Source organism: Chionomys nivalis, chromosome 25, assembly GCF_950005125.1.
Source record: "Chionomys nivalis chromosome 25, mChiNiv1.1, whole genome shotgun sequence".
NCBI lineage: Eukaryota > Metazoa > Chordata > Mammalia > Rodentia > Cricetidae > Chionomys > Chionomys nivalis.
Window position 1 is genome coordinate 392,302 of NC_080110.1, and position 22,208 is coordinate 414,509.

Genomic DNA, 22,208 nt, shown 5'->3' on the forward strand with positions numbered 1-22,208 from the left:
GTTTTAAAGCACAGTTTCTGAGAACCTAGAATCACAGAAATCAGAGTTAGAATCCATTAGAAATGAGAGGCATTCTCTTGACTTTATGGTCTGGTCTTCTCCCCACTCTCCCTCCCTCCCTCTCTCCCTCCCCCTCTCTCTTTCTCTTTTTCCCTCCCTTGTTCCTTTCCTCTGTCCCTCCCTCCCTCCTCCCTCCATGTTTAATTTGGGTTTCCCCAAAGCAAAGATTCCATGACACAGTGATTAAAATAGCAATTACCTACTGCTGGATGTTAGTCTCAGGCTGCAATTTGACTTTGTAATAATCTACATATGTAGGAATTACCTGACTATCCTCAAAAATGGAGGGAAGATATGCATGATACAGCCCAAGTCTTGAATCTCTGACTCATAGTGACTTAACTGATGACATAGTCCTGCCCTACAACAGAACAGGATCAACATTCTACAAGGAGTGATTTCTCAACTCTAATTATTCTGCAGTTGGTAAAACTTACCAGGCTCCAGAGTTTATACAAGCTAAAATCAAATTATATTGTATCAGAGCATAACTGAGTATACTTCTATCTACATTATCACACCATTCATGGCATCTGTGAGGGGGAGTTCCTTAAAGTACTCTTGCAGTGCAGGCAAGCATAGCACTACCTTTAGAAATGTTCAGTGTTCCAGGATTCTGATACAAGAATTTTCCACCCAACCCATGCACAGAAATGGTGAGTATAAAGGCCAGAGGTAACTCTCAGGTGAAATTCCTCAGAAGCTCCATTCACATTTTTTTTGAGACAGTGTCTCTCACAGGATCATAGGGCTTGTCAATTCTGCTAGATTAGCTGCCCAGTAAACCTGAAATATCCACCTGTCTCTGCCTCCTCAGCACCAAGATTATAAATAAGCACCACTACATCTTGTTTTTCACCTGGTTGTTGGGGATCAAATTCAGGTTCTCATTCTTTCATGGCAAGCACTTTTCCAACTGACCTATCTCCCACGCCTGGTTTGATTTGGGTTGGGCTGGACTGGATTGGTTTGGCTTAGATTGGGTTCTATTTAAGATTATTGATATTTAATGTATCTTTATAATACAATCATCTTAAAAAGCTAAAAATTAAATGTATTTGAGTGGAACAACAATAAAGGAGCCAACATCTAAGCAGAAATAAAAAAGCGTTTGAGGAAATTTCATAAAGGGTCATCAGACAAGTTAAACATAGACAACAATGATGACATTTCACCTATGGGGTATAAATAATTTTAATTACAATTTCTTAATTATTGGAGACAAGGTAAAAGACTGAAAGATAAGTGAACATTCTTATCAGGCAGAAAGCTAACTGGATATTTCTAGGATTTATAGTTAATGAAACTTTAAATAGAAATGAACATAGAAGCTTAAATTAAACTCACCCAATAAACAATTTCCTTGAGAACCTTTCAGATCTTTCTAATGAATCCAATACCTACTTTGTGACTTCCTGTGTGACACATCCTATCTTAGAATCTCATGTACTGTGCTGTTCTGAAAGATGAAACTGACCCAGCTGCCCTCGTCCAGTGTTCCCTCTCTCCCACTTTTTCTCTGAAGACATACCACGGGGTTGTAGATAAATAAAACACAGAGACCTCTTCCTCCATTTTATTTTGCTCAATAATCATAAGCTGTGCTACATGAGCACTCAATCACTGAATTCCATCTCCAGACCCAAAATTCAGGTTTCTGCATAGGCTGATCTCCATTCAGGGTCAGATGATGGATGTTAATACCATTATGTCCTCCAGAAAATGTCAAGCCTTAGCCAAGGCACTTAAATTTCTCAAAAGAATTTATTTTTAGAAAACATAGCAGCAATTACTTATAAAACTATCATTGCAGATTATTCAACCACAAGATTGAAAAAAAAAAAACCTAACTCTATCATCTGCTCTAAGTCAAGCTGCAAGCTTTTTAGACAGACAGGCAAGACTGTAACAAAACAATATATAAGGCGATCTCATCAGCTAATAGAGAGCAATTCTGAGAGAGGCTTTCTGTTTATGAAGGCTTGTGAAGTAGAGATATCAACAATGAAATGAGTCAATGAAGGGATTAGGTATGCTGCACAGCTGGTAGAGTGCTTACCTAGCATGCAAAAAGCTCCAGCATCACAAAAAACTGGATGTGATGGTTCATTCCTATAATCTCAGCACTTGGAGGTGATGTCAGGAAGATCAGAAGTTCAAGATGATCCTTGGCTACCTAGAAAGTACAAGGCCAACCTGGGATATGTGAGATCTTGTTAAAGAATTAAGGAGATAGGGAAAGAAGAAAGAGTAGAAGAAACGTGCCAGTGTTTGAAAGGCCCCCCGTAGTGTCTGTACATCAATGGAAGATCTCAGTGAAAACAAGACTTGGAATCTGCTCCACACAAAGGGACTCACCAGTTGTCATTAATGCTGATACTCCTGTGTGTCAACTTCACACTTAATGACCTTCTCATTCAGAAAGTGATAGGGAAATAAAATGGGATAATTCTACCCTAAAGCCTGTGAAAAGGAAGTTGGAAATGTTTGCTAGGCAAAGGGTCTTAAGGTATGAGGAATGAAGAATTTAAATCAGAGAGCCGAATCCCCTGAGCATATCATGCCCAGGGAGTCCTTAACAACAGTGAAAGTCAAGTTCTTATTTACTTCATTCAGAGTTAAGAGAGCTCTCTCTAATTAATCCAATTAGAAATCTAAAATTTATACTTGCCCCTCATGATTGGTCTCAGCTGATCTGGCCCCAACGGTCCTCCTTTCTCTATTTTCTGGTTAGTGACAGAGAAGGATCCACCATCTCAGACCACTAGGACATCCTTAGGGGGTCTCCAGGTGGCCTCTGCTACCCTCTCACACTTCATTGTACCCATGATATCAACAAGTGCCAGGAAAACTTCAGTCAAGGAAATCCAGGTTACCTCACACACATACTTTAAACAACACTGGGACATAGAATGATCTCTGAGATCATCTACTCAGTCATTGTAAAGATGAGAGAGTAATGTGGAAATAGTAGCGCAGCTACCCCAACTGTCCCTTAAAATCTGTTGTAGGAGTCTTCCAATTCTTTATTCTTACAATGATAAGTATTTCCCAACAAATTCCCAGAACATGGTGAAGGGGCATCAGAAAGAGTAGAGTTCCTTTACTACAAGGTGTAATTTCCAAAGCAACAGCACACTGAATTTGCATTTCTGTATCTTTCTACTTTTCTAATGTCTCATATAGGGAAAGTGACATTCTCCTGCAAGAACTGGCATTCCCATTTGATAGACTAAGCAAAGAAAGCTCAGAAAGGTAAGGAAAATTGTTCAAACCTATAAAACTCAAAAATGATTCTATTGAATCAGAAGGAGAATAAGGAGAATAAGAATAAGAATAAGAATAAGAATAATAATAATAATAATAATAATAATAATAAGAAGAAGAAGAAGAAGAAGAAGAAGAAGAAGAAGAAGAAATAGGAGAAGAAGAAAGGAATGTAGAATAATTAGAACAACAATGAACTGGAACAGAAATTTGTAGCAGAGAATTGGAATTGAGACAGAATAGGAGCTAAAAATCTATAGACAATTAGGACAAGAAAATGATAATTAAAACAAAACAGTGAACAAACATGACTGGAACTACAAGCATATGAGTTCATTCCATTTCCTCTTAGACTAGAAATTTTCTAAGTCTCTTTCACTACACTGAGGCAACCTAACCAAACCCTGGGAGAAAGTCTGCAGAGCTGGACTCTGTTGGCTTTTGATAAATAAAAATATTCACAGCAAAATAAAAATAAAGTTTATAGATAGCCTTAATTTTCTTCATTGTACTAAAACTTTCATTGGGTATAAATACATTAAAAGAAGGTGTTGTATACCTTAAGCAAATATAATTGAAGTGGTGTTTCTTTTTTATTTAATAGTTTTTTTATATTTTCCAGAAATTTTATACATGAGAATATTGCATCTTCATCACTCCTTCTCCTTCTTTTCCACCAAATTCTCCACACCCCTTCCAAAATCACAATCACTTTTTAATTGTTCCAGTTATATACACATGCATAAGTATGTATATATATACATATATACATATATATGCACATTGTACACATACACATATATATACATATATGTGCACACCTGTATATATAACCTACTGAGTTCATTTAACTTTGCTCATATGTTATATGCCCAACCCTGACCACTTTGAATTGGACAACCTATGTGGAAATTTATGCCTGAAGTCTATTGACCCTTAGCAAATAATGACTTCATGTAGCTCTTCACCTAGGAGTGGAACCATGTGGAATTTTCCCCATCTGCATTGGCACATCAACAAAAAAAATTTATTCAAAATAAATAAAACCTGTCCCTACTATATACAAGGCTCTGAGTTAAAATCCAGGATCCTATCTCTAACTCACCAATAATAAAATAACTAAGCACATGACATACACAAATTTAATAACCTATATTTATACCCAAAATACCTTGAAAATTTTTTATGTTCAATTAGAAATTTCCATATTTTAGGACTTTATAGTCTATATATGGTTTTAAAGAGTTTAGTAATTGTGCTGGCAAAAGGGCACGTGTTATAAACAGAAGCGCCACAAAAGTATTTATTATTCAATATTTAAAGTACATTGCTTAAAATACTGTTAGTATAGATTTCAAATACTGATTTTCAAATCTTCAAGCAAATACAACAAATGTATACAATCAGAAGAGTTCATCTGTTTTAATTTTGCTTAATCACCCAGTTATGCTTACTCACAAGATTATAATTTGTGTTCAGTTCTAAAGATTTAATGTTTCTGTTATGAATTAGATAACACATATGCAGCATGTATATTATATTATTCAAGTATTTAATATCATTGTCAATTATGCGTAATATAAAGAAAAGTAGTTCATTAAATCATGTTATTATATAATGTATATATTATAGTTTCATAGTTCTTAAAATAAAGAATCCAGTTATCACAGCACATCTGCAAACAATTTATTGGATTTATTCTAAATATAATTTTTATGTTTCAATGTTTCTGTAGTGGTTCGTTGTTATCAATATATACTACATAAACCACAACTTTAATTTTTATTAATATCCATCCATATAGTTATGTAAACCAATCACAGTTACTCTCCTTGCCTGCTCTACTTTGTTACTAATAAATTGTTGTGACAAATGTATATATTTTAAAATCTTTAAAAACTTCCACACAATGTCCTTTTGTCCCTAGTACTTCAGTGAGCAATTCCTAACTCCAAAGATGCTCTCTAAGATAGATGGTGTCATTTTCAAAGTTAGCAAACTAATATTTACACAATCCCACTACTTCGTATAGAGAGATCTGACCCAGAGCGTATATCGTATTCAGTTGTCATCAGTTCATAAAGGGAAAAAAGCTCTTTTGTGTGATAACACACCATTTCTTAGCCATTTGTTTTTCTTCTTTTTTCCCCCTTTAATTAAAAATAGATGGGAAAGACTCACAAAGTTCAACCCAGGAATTATTATTAGGAATTCTTTTTTTTTTTTCAAAAGTGAAGAACGAAGCCGGGCAGTTGTGGCGCACACCTTTAATCCCAGCACTCGGGAGGCAGAGACAGGCGGATCTCTGGGAGTTCGAGGCCAGCCTGGTCTACAAGAGCTAGTTCCGGGACGGGCACCAAAGCTACAGAGAAACCCTGTCTCGAAAAACCAAAAAAAAAAAAAAAAAAAAAAAAAAGTGGAGAACAGAAATACATTCATTTTGAGGCTTGCATCCCTAAGTGGGAAGCTGGAGTGAACTGCTGGGAACACTGTCGACAGCCCAAAGAGAAGCTGAGGGAAACAGAAGACAGAGAATGCTAGGAAGCTGCATAAGCTTATCAGTGCCCCCAATCAACAGGAAGTAGCCTGGAAAACAATGCTCACATTCCCAAAAAAGTGGATTATGGGTGTTTTTCTTTCTTTAGAGAGTTGATTAGAAGTTGTTATGGATAATGGTCAGGAAGAAAGCTAAACAAAGGAGATTAGATTCATAGAATTTTTTTGAAGAAAAGGGGGAAGTGCTATGAAACAATGGGCTGGAGAGAAACCTCTATCAACAATTGGGTTTACACACAGATCTACATGTGATAAAATGTAGCGTATAGCATCGTAGTGACATGTTCACTTAAGCATCTTTTGGGACATAGTTGAGTCTTGCTACTCAATTAACTTCATCCTGAATAAACAATTTAAAAAGAAACTTCAGCTGTAGGCATTTGTTGAAGGGTGTTCAGAGGAACCCTAGGCTCCCACATGTGATTTCCTGGAGAGTCCTAGACAGGATTTCCACAGGCAGCCATTACTAACAGCTGGATTTTATTGTGGTCTGCCAAGCAACAAAAGGCATCTTTAATAGATAGTTATCATTATAGAATGTGTATGTAGGATCACATCCCTAAAACTACCCACTCCCATTAAAGATGTAACAGGTACCATATAAATCCTGGATAACATTTCATAGCCTGTTATTCAAATGCTCTCCAATCAAAAGATTTTCCTAAGCACCTCTGGAGGGATTTTAATTACCTGCAGAGCATGAAAGAAACAACTATGTGTGGACACCACCCTCTCTTTGGAAATCCCTCCAGAGGTGCTTAGGAGAGACTTTTTTAAAAAATTAGTTAATTAATTTAAAATTTCCACCTCCTCCCATCCTCCCATTTCCCTCTCACTCCTCCCCTCCCCCTCACTCTCCAGTTCTAAGAGAAGTCAGGGTGCCCTGCCTTGTGGGAAGTCCAACCCCCCCCCCCATCCAGGTCTAGGAAGGTATACATCCAAACAGACTAGGCTCCCAAAAAGCCAGTACATGCAGTAGAATCAAAATCCAGTGTCATTATCATTGGCTTCTCAGTCTGCCCTCATTGTCAGCCACATTCAGAGAGTCCGGTTTGATCACATGCTCATTCAGACCCAGTCCTGCAGGCCTTGGTGAGCTCCCACTAGATCAGTCCCACCGTCTCCGTGGCTGGACGCACCCCTTGCGCTCCTGACTTCCTTGCTCATGTTCTCCCTCCGTCTGCTCTTCATCTGGGCTTTGGGAGCTCAGTCCAATTCTCCAGTGTGGGTCTCTGTCTCTATCTCCATCCCTTGCCAGATGAAGGTTCTATGGTGATATGCAAGATATTCATCAGTATGGCTATGGGAGAAGGCCAGTTCAGGCACCCTCTCCTCTGCTGCCCAAGGACCTAGTTGGGGAAATCCCCTTGGACTCCTGAGAACCCATCTAGAGCCAAGACTCTTGCCAACCCTAAAATGGCTCCCTTAGTTAAGATATCTTCTTCCCTGCTCCCATAGCCACCCTTTCTCCTTCTCAACCATCCCATTCCCTCAAGCTCTCCCCCATCCTCCCCTTCTCCCTTCTCTCTCCCCCCAACCCACCCCCACTCCCCTGCTCCCAACTTTTGCTCGGCAAGGATAACTATATGTTTTTCTTTGGGTTCACCTTCTCATTTAGCTTCTCTAGGATCACGAACTATAGGCTCAATGTTCTTTGCTTATGGCTAGAATCCACTTATGAGTGAGTACATACCATATTCCTCTTTTGGGGTCTGGGTTATCTCACTCAGTATGGTGTTTTCTATTTCCATCCATTTGCATGCAAAATTCAAGATTTCATTGTTTTTTACTGCTGAGTAAAACTCTAAAGTGTATATGTGCCACACTTTCTTTATCCATTCTTCTATTGATTGCAGAGCATTTGAATAACAGGCTATAAAATGTTATCCAGGATTTATATGGTATTTGTTACATCTTTAATGGGAGCGGGTAGTTTTAGGGATGTGATCCTACATATACATACTATAATGACAACTATCTATCAATCATTTAAATAAATTATATTTTACTTTTACAAAAAAATAAAGAAAAAACTTCCCTCCCATACAGATATACCCTTCTTCAATCTCTCATTAGAAAACAAACATGTTTTAAAGGAATAACAATAAAATAAAACAAAACAAAAACTAACACATAGGAATAGGACAAAACAAAGGAAAAGAACCAAAGAAAAAAGAAAGACAAATGACACGGATATGGAAGCAGAGATACACTCATTAAACACTTAGGAATCCCATAAAAACACTAAACAGGAAGTTTTATATATATATATATATGTATATATATGCAAAAGACCTATGACATTAAAAAGAATATTCATATATATATTAAAAAGAATATGTGTGTGTGTGTGTGTGTGTGTGTGTGTAGACAGGGCTTTTATGTGCAACAGTCCTGGCTGTTCTAGAATTCACTTTGTAGACCAGGCTAGCCTCAAACTCACTGAGATCTGTGTGCCTCTGTCTCCCAAGTGCTGGGATTAAAGGCTTGAGCCACCACCACCCAGAGATTAAATTTTTAAAAAGAAAAAAAGAAAGCTCTGGCACATTATGAAACAAGAAACATCCAAAGATCTCACTGAGTTTGCTTTCTGCTGGTCATCTATTTCTGGGCATACAGACTACCCTTATGAGTAGTTAAGAAGGGCAAACAATTTTTTCAATCTTTTTTTCTCTCTATTTTTTTGAATAGTAAATGCCAGTAATGCTGCAAAACACCATTCAGTTTTATTTTCTCTTAACCTATAACAAAATTATACTTAGGTTGCATATTTCGGAAATAATAGCACAGTAATAATGTGTATCTCTAGAGCACACCATATAATGAGCTGTGCTCCATCAGTTTATCTTGTTACTTGAGTGAGGTTCACTTTGAGAAATTGTGTACGATAGTTAAGAAGTTACATGTTTCCTTTTGCAATTAACAAGCATCTGTCAAGATACAGTGAGATAGCTAATCCATTCATTCATTTCTTAGCCAAAAAGGATATTATTCTATTAAGTGAAGTGTTTTTTTTTTCTATCACGCTTGCATTCGTAAGGCAATTTGCTCAAAGTAACTGACCTTGTGAAGCAAAGATATTTCTGTCCTGTGTCACAGTAAAATTACCATAGGAAGTGAATCTAAACTAAAATAAGTATAATCTAGTATTCTGCCGCAAATATTTGCTACAGTATTATGGAGAGTGGTAAGAATATAACAATCTAAAATAGTTATGTAAAGGTATTTCCATAAAAGGAACTAATTTACAAGTATTTTATAAGATGTTCTTCAGTTACAATAATGCTTTTCCTTCCACTCACAGGGCCCCATCAATTTGGACTCAGCACCATTCCAATACTGATAGCAAATATCCAGACTATTTCTCATCTACTTTGATTGTCCTGACCCATAGAGTCTTCATGGCTTTCTTCACTTCCGCATTTCTCAGGGAGTAGATAACAGGGTTGAGGAGGGGAGTTATCACTGTGTAGAACACAGCTACCATCTTGTCTATAGGCAGTGTAGCAGAAGGTCTCATGTAGATGAAAACACAGGGACCAAAGAACAATATAACTACAGTGACATGGGACCCACAGGTGGAAAGGGCTTTGCACCGCCCCTCAGAACTTTGAGTCCTCAGATGAAACAAGATAACCACATAGGATGCTAAGAGGACCACAAAACTGATCACAGACAGTGTTCCCCCATTGGCAACAATTAGCAGACCGATGAGGAAAGTGTCTGAGCAGGCAAGTTTAAGCACAGGAAGCAAGTCACAGAAATAATGGTCAATGACATTGGGGCCACAGAAAGGTAAGTGGAAGATAAGAAGAACCTGGGCAAAGGAATGTACAAAGCCTCCCATCCACGCTGTTCCCACAAGGACAGCACACACCTGTCTATTCATGATACTGGTGTAGTGCAGGGGCTTGCAGATGGCCACATAACGGTCATAGGCCATCACCGTGAGCAGGAAAATCTCAGCGCCACCAAAAAAATGCATGAAGAAAAGCTGTGTCATGCAACCCCATACAGATACGGATTTCTTCTGAGCTAGGAGATCAAAGATGAGTTTGGGAGCTGTTGTAGAGGAGTAGCAGATCTCCACAAAGGAGAGGCAGCCAAGGAAGAAGTACATGGGGGATCCAAGACTTCTGCTGGCTGCGACAGTGACCACCATGAGGAGGTTCCCAAGCACAATAGCTGTGTACAAGAGCAGAAATATCACAAAGCAAACTCTCTGCACCTCTTGATTGGGAGAGAGTCCCAGAAAAATGAACTCAGTTACATTGTGTATGTTAGCCATAAGGGAGCAAGTTGGGTGGTATGATCTGAAATGATACAAAAGACATAAAATAGTTAAATTTTTAATAAAATCCTTTGCAGGAAACCTGTGAACTAAGCATTTAAAATTGAGTAGGAGTTAATAATGGAAAGAAGAGTGTACCAAAGAGATAAAGTGTCAACGCATTGTGTATGACTGGAATTCTGGAGAGAATACCTAAATGTAAAGCTGTGGGAAAAGAGTACCCCTGACATATGAAGGGGTGTAGGAACTTCAGACTTCACCTATAGTCAATGAGCAATAATCAAGGATGTGTCAGCTGAGGAGCATAGACTTGTTTGCGGAGAGTGGAGTCAAAGAGGGATGACCAACTAAAAACTCAATAAATCCACTTATTGTTCAACATGGGGCATCCAGGATAGTATCGTCACATCCAAGGTAGATGCTTTTCTAGTACTTTTGAACATCTTTACTGTGTTTTCTTATACAGATTTCCTTCTTTGCCTTTCTCCAAGCTCATTTTCATTTCTTGGTTTGCAGGGGGCTGGTATTCAACCACTTACATACTCATTAGTGTCTTCAGAAGACATGTCCATGGTGTACCTCCTTGACACACCACACCCCTTAGAGAGACCAAAAGCCTGTACACAGTCATAGTCTGTGATCTTCATTCTGCTTCTCCTTCGAATTCTCACTTTATATAGTTGTTTACTTGATGACATCACCATAGTTTAACCCATTCACAATTTTCTTCTTTGAGGGCATGCTCATTTCCTCTAAATCTGTGCCCCCGTGTTAGTAGCCTGACATCATTTTCTAGTGCCCACTGATTCTCTAGGGCAGCATTTCCCAGAGAAGGCTATCTTTCTCCTCAGGAAATCACCCAGACTACTAACTGACTTGAAACTATCCTGGTACTTGCTAAACTTTGTCCAAAGTAGTTGAGGACTGTATGTATCCATAGAGTCTCTCCTACAGCAAGATCCAGGGTACCTGACAATAGGAGCCAGATAACTTCCAATCATATCACAAAGATTCGCCTCTTTCAGGAATCAAACTGGTGATATGATTTAGTTCACTACAGGCCCAAAGGAACATCCTAGTAGAAACACAGAAGTAAAAGAGGATGAACACCAAAAAGTCCAGTCATAGTAGAAGGCACTGCTCACAAGATGGGCTCACACATTCAGGTTTTCTCAGGTGTCAGTTGTGTGATATCTAGGAAGTTCTTTATCTTCTTAGAGGCTAAGATGCCAAACAATACCCTGCAGATAACACATGCTTCAGGGATTGAGACCATAGATAAGTGCCACTCCCAATCCCCTAGTACAATTTAAGCTATCATCATATGACTTCTTGTGCCACATCCATAAGTTCTTACAGACAATGGTCTTTCTTATCTCGTGACATTTTGAAATGATAGCACTTATCACAATCACACTGAATCATAATTATTTATGCAATCATCTGTCTAGCTATAGTGTGAGATTCCTTATGGTAGAGACTATTTCTCATTACTTCATTGCTAGTATGTTATGTTTCGCATGGCACCACTCCCTTTTCTTTCAAAGTACACTAAGTAATCACACGTGAAAAAAACCCATGAACAAAAAACTAAAGTCACACCAGAGTTCTTCTGAGTTTTCTGCTCTGAATATACATACGCAAAAGTCTCTGAATTCACCCTGTTTCTTGGTGAGCCAATAAATAAACACTAAGTCAATTATAACCTACCCCTACCTCCCTGAAATAGCAGGATACATCGGCTCCTCTTTCAGTTTTAGACTTGGAGATATAGAGAATATATATAGTTAAGGACTCAACTCTACCTGATTTTTAAGTAAAGGAAAAGTAGACTTACTTCCCAGATGTTCCATAGAAAACTGATCAATCAGACAGCCCAGCATTAAGTTCATGTTGCCTAGATGACACCAAGGGAGAAGGCATGATCAGGTGAGAGGAAGGAACTCCCCAGAGATCTGTAGTCTCTTCCCTTCCAAATAAGACAGAATACCTCATGGGAAGCAGAACCTCAGAAACCTCTATAGAAAACATTAGATTAAAAAAAAAGATAAAAAAAAAAAAGAAAACATTAGATAGAGGGAAATACAAAGCAGTTGGATTTATCCAGTGTTCACAGAACACTGACCCATGGAGGGTCTGTTAACAGGTGAGAATTCGCATACCCATCATAAATTTAATCTGGTGGCTTCGAATAAAATGACACTAATGATTAGGAAATATACATGTAAGCAAATTTAAAAAGGACAAACATTTCCACAGAACTAGGAAGATTTGGAGAGAAGACAGTGGCTTGAACTTTTACATAAGTGGTAATCTTGCAATGTGATCAGGCATATGGACTACATTTGTTAATTCTTAGGTTTGTTTTTTGTTGTCTTATACAAGTAAGTTAGGGGAAAAGGAGAATTTATGGGTGTAAACAATTTCTTTTTTTTTTTTTTTTTTGGTTTTTCGAGACAGGGTTTCTCTGTGGTTTTGGAGCCTGTCCTGGAACTAGCTCTGTAGACCAGGCTGGTCTCGAACTCACAGAGATCCGCCTGCCTCTGCCTCCCAAGTGCTGGGATTAAAGGCGTGCGCCACCACAGCCCGGCCAAACAATTTCTTTAATCTATAATTTACTATTACATGGATGACTGATGTCAAAAGTTCTGTCTATTTGTTGCTTTTATTGGTTAATGAATAAATCTGTTTATTCATTATCTGTTTATTTATAGGTTAATGAATAAGCCTGTGGCTTAGCGGAATAGAGCAAGGTGGGAATGCCAAGCAGATAGAGGAGGAAAGAAGCCAGAGTAAGAGAAGCAATGTAGTAGAAACAGGAGACAGATCCCTCTGCTGGAGCCCACCAAAACTTTTCCAGTAGGCCACAACCTCGTGGTGATGCAGAGATTAATGGAAATGTGTTAGATTAGTATATAAGGGCTAGCTAGAAAATACACCTAAGCTATTGTCCAAACAGTATTGCAAATAATATGGTTTCTGCATGATTATTTTGGGTGTGAGTGGCCTGGAACAAATGAACAGTCTCCAACAACAAATGATATTTTGCTTTCTGATTCAAATGCAGATACCTTAGAAAGAATTTTTGAAGAAGTAAAGAAAGTTTTGTCTAAATGGGATTACAAATTGCTCCTGAAAAAAATGCAAAGAAGAGATTCTACCAATTACCTACCTTATAAAAGTTTATAGAAAATTATAACACAAAATGTTCAAATTAGGAGAAACCTATTGCAGACTCTTAATGACTTTCAAAGATTGCTGGGAAACATTTCCAATCTATTACCCACTGTTGGCATAACACCTGATATAATAATTCATTTAAACAAAACCTTAGATGGTGACAAAGACTTAAATAGTCCCAGGAAATTGATATTTTATACTGAGAAAAAGTTAACTTGGGTTGAAGAGAAATTATAGAAGGCACATGTGGACAAGGTGGATCCAAATCTTAATTGCATTCTAGTCATATTACCTTCCAGAATTTCCCCTATAGTAATTTTAATGCAGAGCTAAGGTATTATCTTAGAATGGATATTTTTACTACATAAATCAAGAGAAAATTAAAAACTTATGTGGAAAAGGTCTCTGAATTATATAATTAATGAAAGTAAAATTCACACTTTATCAACTAGCCGGAATAGATCCAGAAGAGATTATAAAGTCCCTTTTACTACTGATAAAATTAAAATTTATGGGAAGACAATAAACCATGGCAAAGAGCTTGCACAATTTTTTAGGAGAGGTTAATAACAATTATCCCAAAGGTGACAGAATTAACCTTATAAAAAGAACTACTTGAATTCTTCCCCCACATTGTACATGACATACCATTAAATGGAGCCTATACATTGTGTACTGATGCAAATAAATTTTAAAAAAAGTTACAAATCCAAAGACTTAAGTAAGGTGGAACAAAGACCTTATAATTCTGTTCAAGTTTGTCACACTTTTAGTTAGACTAATCAGATTCTTTAGGTATATAGAGATTGTATTCCACATAGATAGGTAATCTTCAGTCGCTTCAAAGATCTGTAGAATATGGCACTTAACTTAGGCTTCTGTTGACGTGAGACACGATTACTCCTGGTATCACCAATCTATTCCTGAGAGAATGCTGGGCACTGAAAACACTCCACTTGAAGCTTGTTTTCATCTTGGCAAAACTGGCCTTTGGGCAAAGAACTGCCACTGACCACTGGCAAAATGTCTAAGCAGGACAAGCAGGATATAAGAAAAAAGACTGCCAAACCTTGCCAAGACAGGGTAAGACAATTCTTAAATATTTCCTGCCTCTGAAAATGGTCTGTCAGTTACTCTAGGCCTTAGCCAAAGTTGGTTGCTCCAACACTGCAAATGAGACTTTGGATGATTGCCCAGGTAGCCAGTTGTCTCTTTCATTTATTGCACATTTTGGAAGTTGCTTGATTGTATTTCCTGTTTACTCAAGTAATATTATTTCTTTTCTCAGGTCTTTTTTTTTTTTTTCAAGACAAGGTTTCTCTGTAGCTTTTGGTGCCCGTCCCAGAACTAGCTCTTGTAGACCAGGCTGGCCCCGAACTCCCAGAGATCCGCCTGCCTCTGCCTCCCGAGTGCTGGGATTAAAGGCGTGCGCCACCACCGCCCGGCTCTCAGGTCCTTGATGGGGTTGAAGACTAGATAGTTGTAGTTACTTTCCTCTCATGACTTGGCCAAGCCATTTCTCACACAAGACTTAGACTCCTTAGGATAGGATAATTATTGAAACATTTAGCATATGTTTCTTGCTTGATATTGTTTGTGCTGGTTGTAATTCTAATTTCTATACTTGATATTTATTCTTATTGTATATAATTTTGTATTAGTCTTGTAACTATCTTAGTTAAACAAAAGGGGAAGATGCTGTTGGAACTCTTTCAGCCAATATAGCCTTTAAGATACAAGCCCACTTGGGCATGGTCTCTTACACTGTAAATGCAGTTGTGAAGTTTGTGTGCCCTCGCTCTTTCTCTCTAGGCTGCTCTGCTCCTCTATTCAGTTCCTGTTCCCCACCCATGCAGAGAACTATGATCTTCAAGATTACCCCTCAATAAAGTGCCATTTATTATACTCAGTTCTGAGCTAGTGTGGGACTACTTTATAGCCTGCATCTTCACCAACCCTTCTTTGTCTTATGTATTATAAATATGACCAATGTCTGGCAATGAAATACCTTTTATTTACTGTGATGTATTCATGCAGTGGCACACCACTCAATAAAGAAAATAACAAATTATTGTAATCCATAGTACAAATGAGTTTCAAAGACATTAAAATCAGTGAAAGAGTTCCAATATAAAGAGAGAAACAATCATCCTAGTATTTCTTTGTATACAACAAGATGCTAAACTAACAAACACCTAATGATAGAAATTAGAGCAGCCACTGCTGTTGGGTGAGGAAGAGGTGGTATACATGAAAGTACACAAAATAATCGCACATGTCTTCTCTTAGATATCAGGAAAACAGTGTGTAAATTTGTCAAAAATCAATGAATTGCATTCTTAAGATCTTTAAATTTCACTGGATATAAATTCTGTGTCAATTGAATACTACCATTGTGAATGAAACTTCAGCACTCATCTCAGGTCAGGAGGTAAACTTGGAAAAGAAAGGGCTTGATGATGGACAGACATGAGAGAGAATGTTTCTACGCTGAATTGTTTACTTCTTCACAACTCTCTTATTTTAGATTCTGTTCCTTGCAACCCAAACTGAATCTAAATGGCATTTATATATCTGAAGCTATACTTTCTGAATGATTGACTACTATTCCATTAACATCATAGAGTTGCTTTGAAGATTTTAAGAAGTAATATAAATGTGAAAAGGCTTTGAAATATGCAAAAGCTATTTACTCACATAGAATTCATATCAATCACTCTGATAAAATTTTCAAGTACAGATTTGGGACATTCCCATGGAGTTCATAAAGCTGGTTATCTTTTAAACAAGATAATATATTAATGCCATTTTAATATCTATGGTTCAATTAAGGTAACTGCTAAGAAAATTCTTCTTTGATTCTTGGTATTCTCATATCTGACCCAATCTTCTTCCAAATGGTAAATAATATTAGCATCACCTTGATGTCTTTATTCATTGTATAGCTTAGTTCCTGTTATATATGACTTGCCATGTAAGGTTACCTGGAAAGAACAGAGATGTAGAGGGTGAGGAACAGGTTGATGATTCAGTATTGTCAGCCTAGGAAATACATGTGGAGAATCAGGAAAGGGACCCTATGAGTACCTCCAAAATTGCAAGGAAACAAGGCAAAACATGAACTTTTGTCATTAGATGCAAAGTTCCTTTCACATACCAGAGTATGCTAACATTAGGGAGAAATGTCACAGAACTGGCAGGGTAGGATTTCATTTGTAAATTAAGATTCCCAGAGGAAAGCCACACATGTGTTTAAGATTCTAAAAAATTGACTGATCAATTAGAATTTTATAATTATGGATTGCTGGGGTGTTAGACTCATGCCAAATTATGAGCTAACTTTAGTGTCATTAATAGCCATCCATTGTCCATCTCTGTGGCTAACCTAATGTCCTTGTGACTATCACATGAATCTTTGAGGTATTTATTAACTTAAAAGACCACCAACTTCACCAACTCAAAAATGCCAGCACACACTATCTAAAGCCTATAGTAGAGATTTCATGCACACACTGTTCCATAACCAATCAACCTGAAGTTCTCACCAATTTATTTGAAAATTGTCTTGTTGTATGATTTTTGGTTCTATTAACCTTTCACCACAGTGAAACCTAGTGTTTCATGTATCCTGAGTCTACGTACGTTCTCACTTAATTCATATTGGCTCAAGAAAAAAAACTGTTTTGTTCCTTTTGATGTGAGAGCTATGTTTTGCATACATACATTACAGAAGTTCTATTCATCAATCGTACACACTACAGATCACTAGAGAAGACATGTAAAATAGCCCAATACTCCAAAATACTGATACCTATGACATGATGGAAGTCAAATAAACAAAAAACATGAGCATGCAGATTTTGACTTGTGCCTTCACTGATTATGAAAGTCAGATTAAAGTTCTTGTCATATTAAGCATGCTGTTTATAATGTCATGTTTCTAATTTTGTTCCACACTGGAGTTCACTTTCTTGCCCCATAACTTCTTCACAGCGTTTTTCACCTCTGCATTCCTGAGTGTGTAGATGATGGGGTTCAGCATGGGAGTGATGACAGTGTAGAACACAGCCACAAGTTTGTCTTCAGTGTAGGTAGAGGCAGGTCTTAAGTAGAGGAAAATGGCAGGTCCAAAGAACAAAACAACCACCATGATATGAGAGGCACAGGTAGATAGGGCCTTCCGCCTCCCCTCAGCAGAATGATTTCTCAAGTTGAACAGGATGACAACATAAGAGGATACCAAGAAAAGGAAGGAAAATACAGAGAATAATCCACTGTTAACAAACATAATAACCCCAACCACAAAGGTGTCAGTGCAGGCCAGCTTAAATAAGGGATGGAGGTCACAGAAGTAGTGGTCAATCACATTGGGACCACAAAATGGCAAGGGGATAGTGATAAAAATCTGGATTATGGAATGAAAAAAGCCCCCCACCCAGGAACCAGTCACCAGATGGTGACACATGCTCCTACTCATGATAGCTGTGTAGTAAAGAGGTTTGCAGATGGCCACATAACGGTCATAGGCCATCACTGTAAGCAAGAGGATCTCAGTGACCCCAAAGAAATGGAAGAAGAAAATCTGAGCCAGACAGCCCTTCAGCGAGATGGTTTTAAGTTTGGCAAGTAAGTCAGTGATGAACTTAGGGACAACAGTAGAGGAGTAGCAGATTTCCACCAGGGACAAGTAGCTGAGGAAGATATACATGGGGGAACGCAGAGTCTTACTGATGTTGACTGTCACAACAATGAGGCCATTGCCCAGCACTGTGGCCAGGTACACGGGAAGGAACAGCGCAAAACACACTTTCTGCACCTCTGGATCCTGGAAAAGGCCAGTGATGATCAGTTCAGTCACGTTATTTACGCTGACCATGGTGTCAGTTCAGATATGCCAGGAACCAGTAGCTGAGGGACCTGCAATAAAACAAGCAATAGCTGTGACGTTATCCACAATGTTTGTATCACATCAAAGAGTGAAAAACTGCTTGCAATATGTTGAGGTAAGCTTACTGAATATTAAACATTATCTATCTAACAATTTATTTTAATTACCTTACTTTTCATTATTAGAAAATGAAAATCAGTAGAAAATGAATAGTTAGAGAAATCAATATTTATTTGCCAAAGATCACATAGAATATGGTAAAACTTAAGACTCAGACAAGTGCTTCTGACTGTGGGATTCTCTCTAATCTACATAAGATATTCAAAAAGCAGTGGAACATTCACGTGGAAAGCCTGTTTGCGTCATTTGCATAGCATTTAAATAGATGCCCTCCCACGAGGAAATCCCCTGGGTACATCTATGATTGACCCGGGTTCCTCATCTTTCTTTTTTGCACCTCAGGAACTTAGTTTCTCACAGATCATTCTCCGCCAAAGTCCCCTGCACTGTCTTCTTTCCTTGCCTACACACACTCTTTCCCCCTCCAATAATGTAAGCAGATATGGCCCCTGTATACAAGTTTTGAGGCCGTGGTGACATTCTGGCTTTGGTTGCATCTTATCCCAAGTGCACTTTCAGTGATGTCACCTTGGTTGATTGAAATGGGATGAAGTTGTGGGGACAGTATTTACACACTGGAAACCAGCAACACTTCAGAGCTGATTTTTTGTTAAGGAGAAAGAGTTGTTAAAACATTGCTAAAGGTGTGTGGGAGAGCATTTCCTCTCTACCTCTGTCTGATGTCTCCTTCCAAGGAGAGGATGCTGTAGAAACATAACTATAACATAGGGTGTATATGCCATACCCTGACATAGAGGCGTGGACTGAATTTGAAAGGAAAAATTGGGTACACCCAACTGGGCTCTTTCCCTCTTTTTGTGTGAAATGTTCCAGGATGAACTTCCAAATCTACTTCAGGGACAACTTCTGTCTGAGTGCTATAGAGACAGTGTTCCCTTTGATGGGTATATCTGAAGTTGCCACAGCTGGTTGGATGTATCCAAAGCTACCACAGCTGGCTGGGTGTATCCAAAGCTGCTGCAGATAGCTGTATGTCTCCTTGTGTGAAGGTCACTGATAACTAATATAAGACCATATTTGTTTCCATCTTTGTAAGAAAGAAAGGCAATCTTCCTCAAACTCAAATGCTATTTTTGTTAAGTTAGCCTAACACCCATATAAACAAAATGACAAACCAAATTTATCAGACACCAAAACAATGTTTCTCATACTTTCTAAAGCAGGAAAAAAAATGCAAAGCATTAAATATACATAAAAATATGAAAATATTCTGTCTACTCAAACAAGAGTCACAATATTTTAGGAAGAATATTTCTGTGTGGCAGAGATAAAAGGCAAGATTTCAGAAGAGAAAGAGAAGTCAGAAGTTCATAGAACCAAAAACAAACTGACTCAAAGAGCTAATGCTTTTAAAGAAACCTTATTCAACTTCAAAATTACATTTAAATTCAAGGACACAACAAGGAATATGTTCAAATTCATCATGGCATGTGCTATGAAATAAGAACAATAATCTGGTGCAAGGCTTTTGAAACACCAAGAATATCCGGTCACCTAAGAAATCATGTTGCTAAATAGGGAGACAATGCAGAATCACTTTACCACATCTTCACTCAGAAGCAAAAAGATATGGACGGGTTAGGAGTGCAAATGTTGGTGTACTACATTGTGTTTTTACAGAAGATCTAAGAGCAAGTAAGACCTATAACGTGTTCTGGTGATCCCATTACCCTCTAAGATCAAGTAAGACCTAGAACATGTTCTGGTGATCCCGTTACCCCCTAAGCTGCCTGATTTTAGAGCTTTGGTGTCTACCTGTCTCATTTCCCATATGCCTATCTCATTTCCCATATCCAACCAGCACACCACATTAATTTCACCTGTACGCATACCAGATCCCAAGTGTGTTCTTTCCTCCCCCATCTTGGGGACATCTCCTCACACCCAGAAAGCTGATAACTAAATTACCAAAGTCCTTCACTCTCCAGCTGCCCTGCCCCACTCTTCTTGTAATGGAAATCAGAAAATTGCTTTTCTACACCCTTCCTTCCTCAGATCACTCTTCTGCAAGCCTGAGTCTAACTAGTGCTTAATGACTTGCCACCTGGAAATAACCAGGGCAAGCCTGAGTCCCTCTAACTAGTGCTTAATGACTTGTCACCTGGAAATAACCAGGGCAAACCTGGATCCCTCTAACAGACTTTTAATGGCTTTCAAATATGAGCCACCTCAACAATTCTTTTTATTGACCAGCAAACTTCAACTTACGTATTTTGAAGTCAGACTCCTCTCTGCCTCTATAAACCTACACTGTTCATTGCATCAGAAATACCCACTCCTTGTCCCTTCTGGTCCTATGCATCTTCTAGGATCAACTGCAGTCATGTTGGTTCAGTGAGTTTGTATTAATTACACGATCTCATATTATATCTTCTCCTCTCTAAACACTGGGGAAATACTTCAACCATTTTCCTTACATACAAATCTAACCACATTTCTTCTCTACTGAATCTTACCAACTATTCTCTACTGCCTTCAGCATGAGTTTTGATATCTTTAGAGGAAATGTAAGGCCCTTTTTAAGCTGACTGTAAACTCCTTGCACCCTTATTGTCAACTGCTACCTGAACACTGTGAGTCTTTATTCTTACTTAAAATGCTCTTACCTCTTTCTTTGGTATTCCTTCTAAGTTGTACAGTGAACATCACTGCTATGAGAATAAAGCTCTGTAGAATTCTGTCTCATTAGTACCCCATATTTGTTTCAAAGAAATTAATATGATCTTTTATTATTTCAGCTTCTGTATTTTTATCCCTTACTAAGAAATAAATTGTCTAATGTTGAAATTACAATTATTTTTTTGCAATTGTTTGCATATTGGTATTAATAGAAAACTTCCTAACATATCACACCTTTATAAATACTTTATATGAATTAGTATATTTATCATGTACATCAGACCTGTAAAATTGGTGTGATTATTCTCTCTCCCTTTTTACAAATGAGAAAACATAAACACATAGAAGTAAATTAGACACTCTAGGTTTACACAGCAGCACAGCCAGGATTTGAAAACTGGCAATCAGAGTACAACACCTGTGCTCTTTAACTACAACACTACGCATAGTAAGGGCATGGCATGTATGTAAAATGTAAGTATAGAGAAATAAAAATGACCAACTATTAGAAGCAGGGCATGTATTCATTTGACAAATAAAACACACAACTCTTATCTCATGTTCTATTGAAATATTCCTGATTCATTACAAAAACAAAGGTAAATTTACTAGAAGCATTCTGAGATGTTCAGAGATGAGAAAATTCATGTAAGGACCCATGTTTTCAAGCTTTGTCAACAAGAGGAAGAATACATTAGTAGCTTTCCTCTATGAAAAGTAACTCTTATTTACCTATCTACCATCTGAGACTTTTCTTATTTTTTCTCTCTCTAACATCCACTTCTCTGTTCCTACTCCTTCCCATAGCAGACAATAAATACATCCTTTCAGTCCACTATGGTGCCTCACCTAGAAATATAGAAGACAAAGTGATCAAGATATGGAAGTACAAATCAGTAGGTGAGTATGGAAACTATATATCAAATAATCTCTTTGAATTTGCATTACACCAAATGGTACCATGCCTGAGAAAAAACAGAAAGCAGAACTTTGTGTGTCAGTTATGCCTGATCACTATGTGAAGCAATGGGACTGCTATTTTAATTATAAGCTCCAACTTCCTTAAATTCAAATGGTACCTCACAAGAACCCCCAAATTACAAAGGACTTTAAAAATAGATAAACTCTGTAACAGTGTGTAAAATTATCAATTTAAATAACAACAGTCTCCAAAAATTTATATCCAAAAGAAACTACCTGATTTAA

At 37.8% G+C, this 22,208-nt stretch overlaps 2 protein-coding genes across 2 annotated transcripts; both read right to left on the reverse strand.

The window, feature by feature from the left end:
- Positions 1–9,241: 9,241 nt before the first annotated feature.
- On the reverse strand, positions 9,242–10,171 carry LOC130866368 (olfactory receptor 4X2-like). Its single transcript, XM_057757778.1, has one exon. The coding sequence runs from the start codon at positions 10,169–10,171 to the stop codon at positions 9,242–9,244; it is 930 nt and encodes a 309-aa protein (XP_057613761.1).
- A 7,123-nt stretch (positions 10,172–17,294) lies between these two features.
- LOC130866169 (olfactory receptor 4B1-like) lies at positions 17,295–18,230 on the reverse strand. Its single transcript, XM_057757400.1, has one exon. It carries the CDS (start codon positions 18,228–18,230, stop codon positions 17,295–17,297), a length of 936 nt encoding a protein of 311 aa, XP_057613383.1.
- Between the last annotated feature and the right edge of the window lie 3,978 nt (positions 18,231–22,208).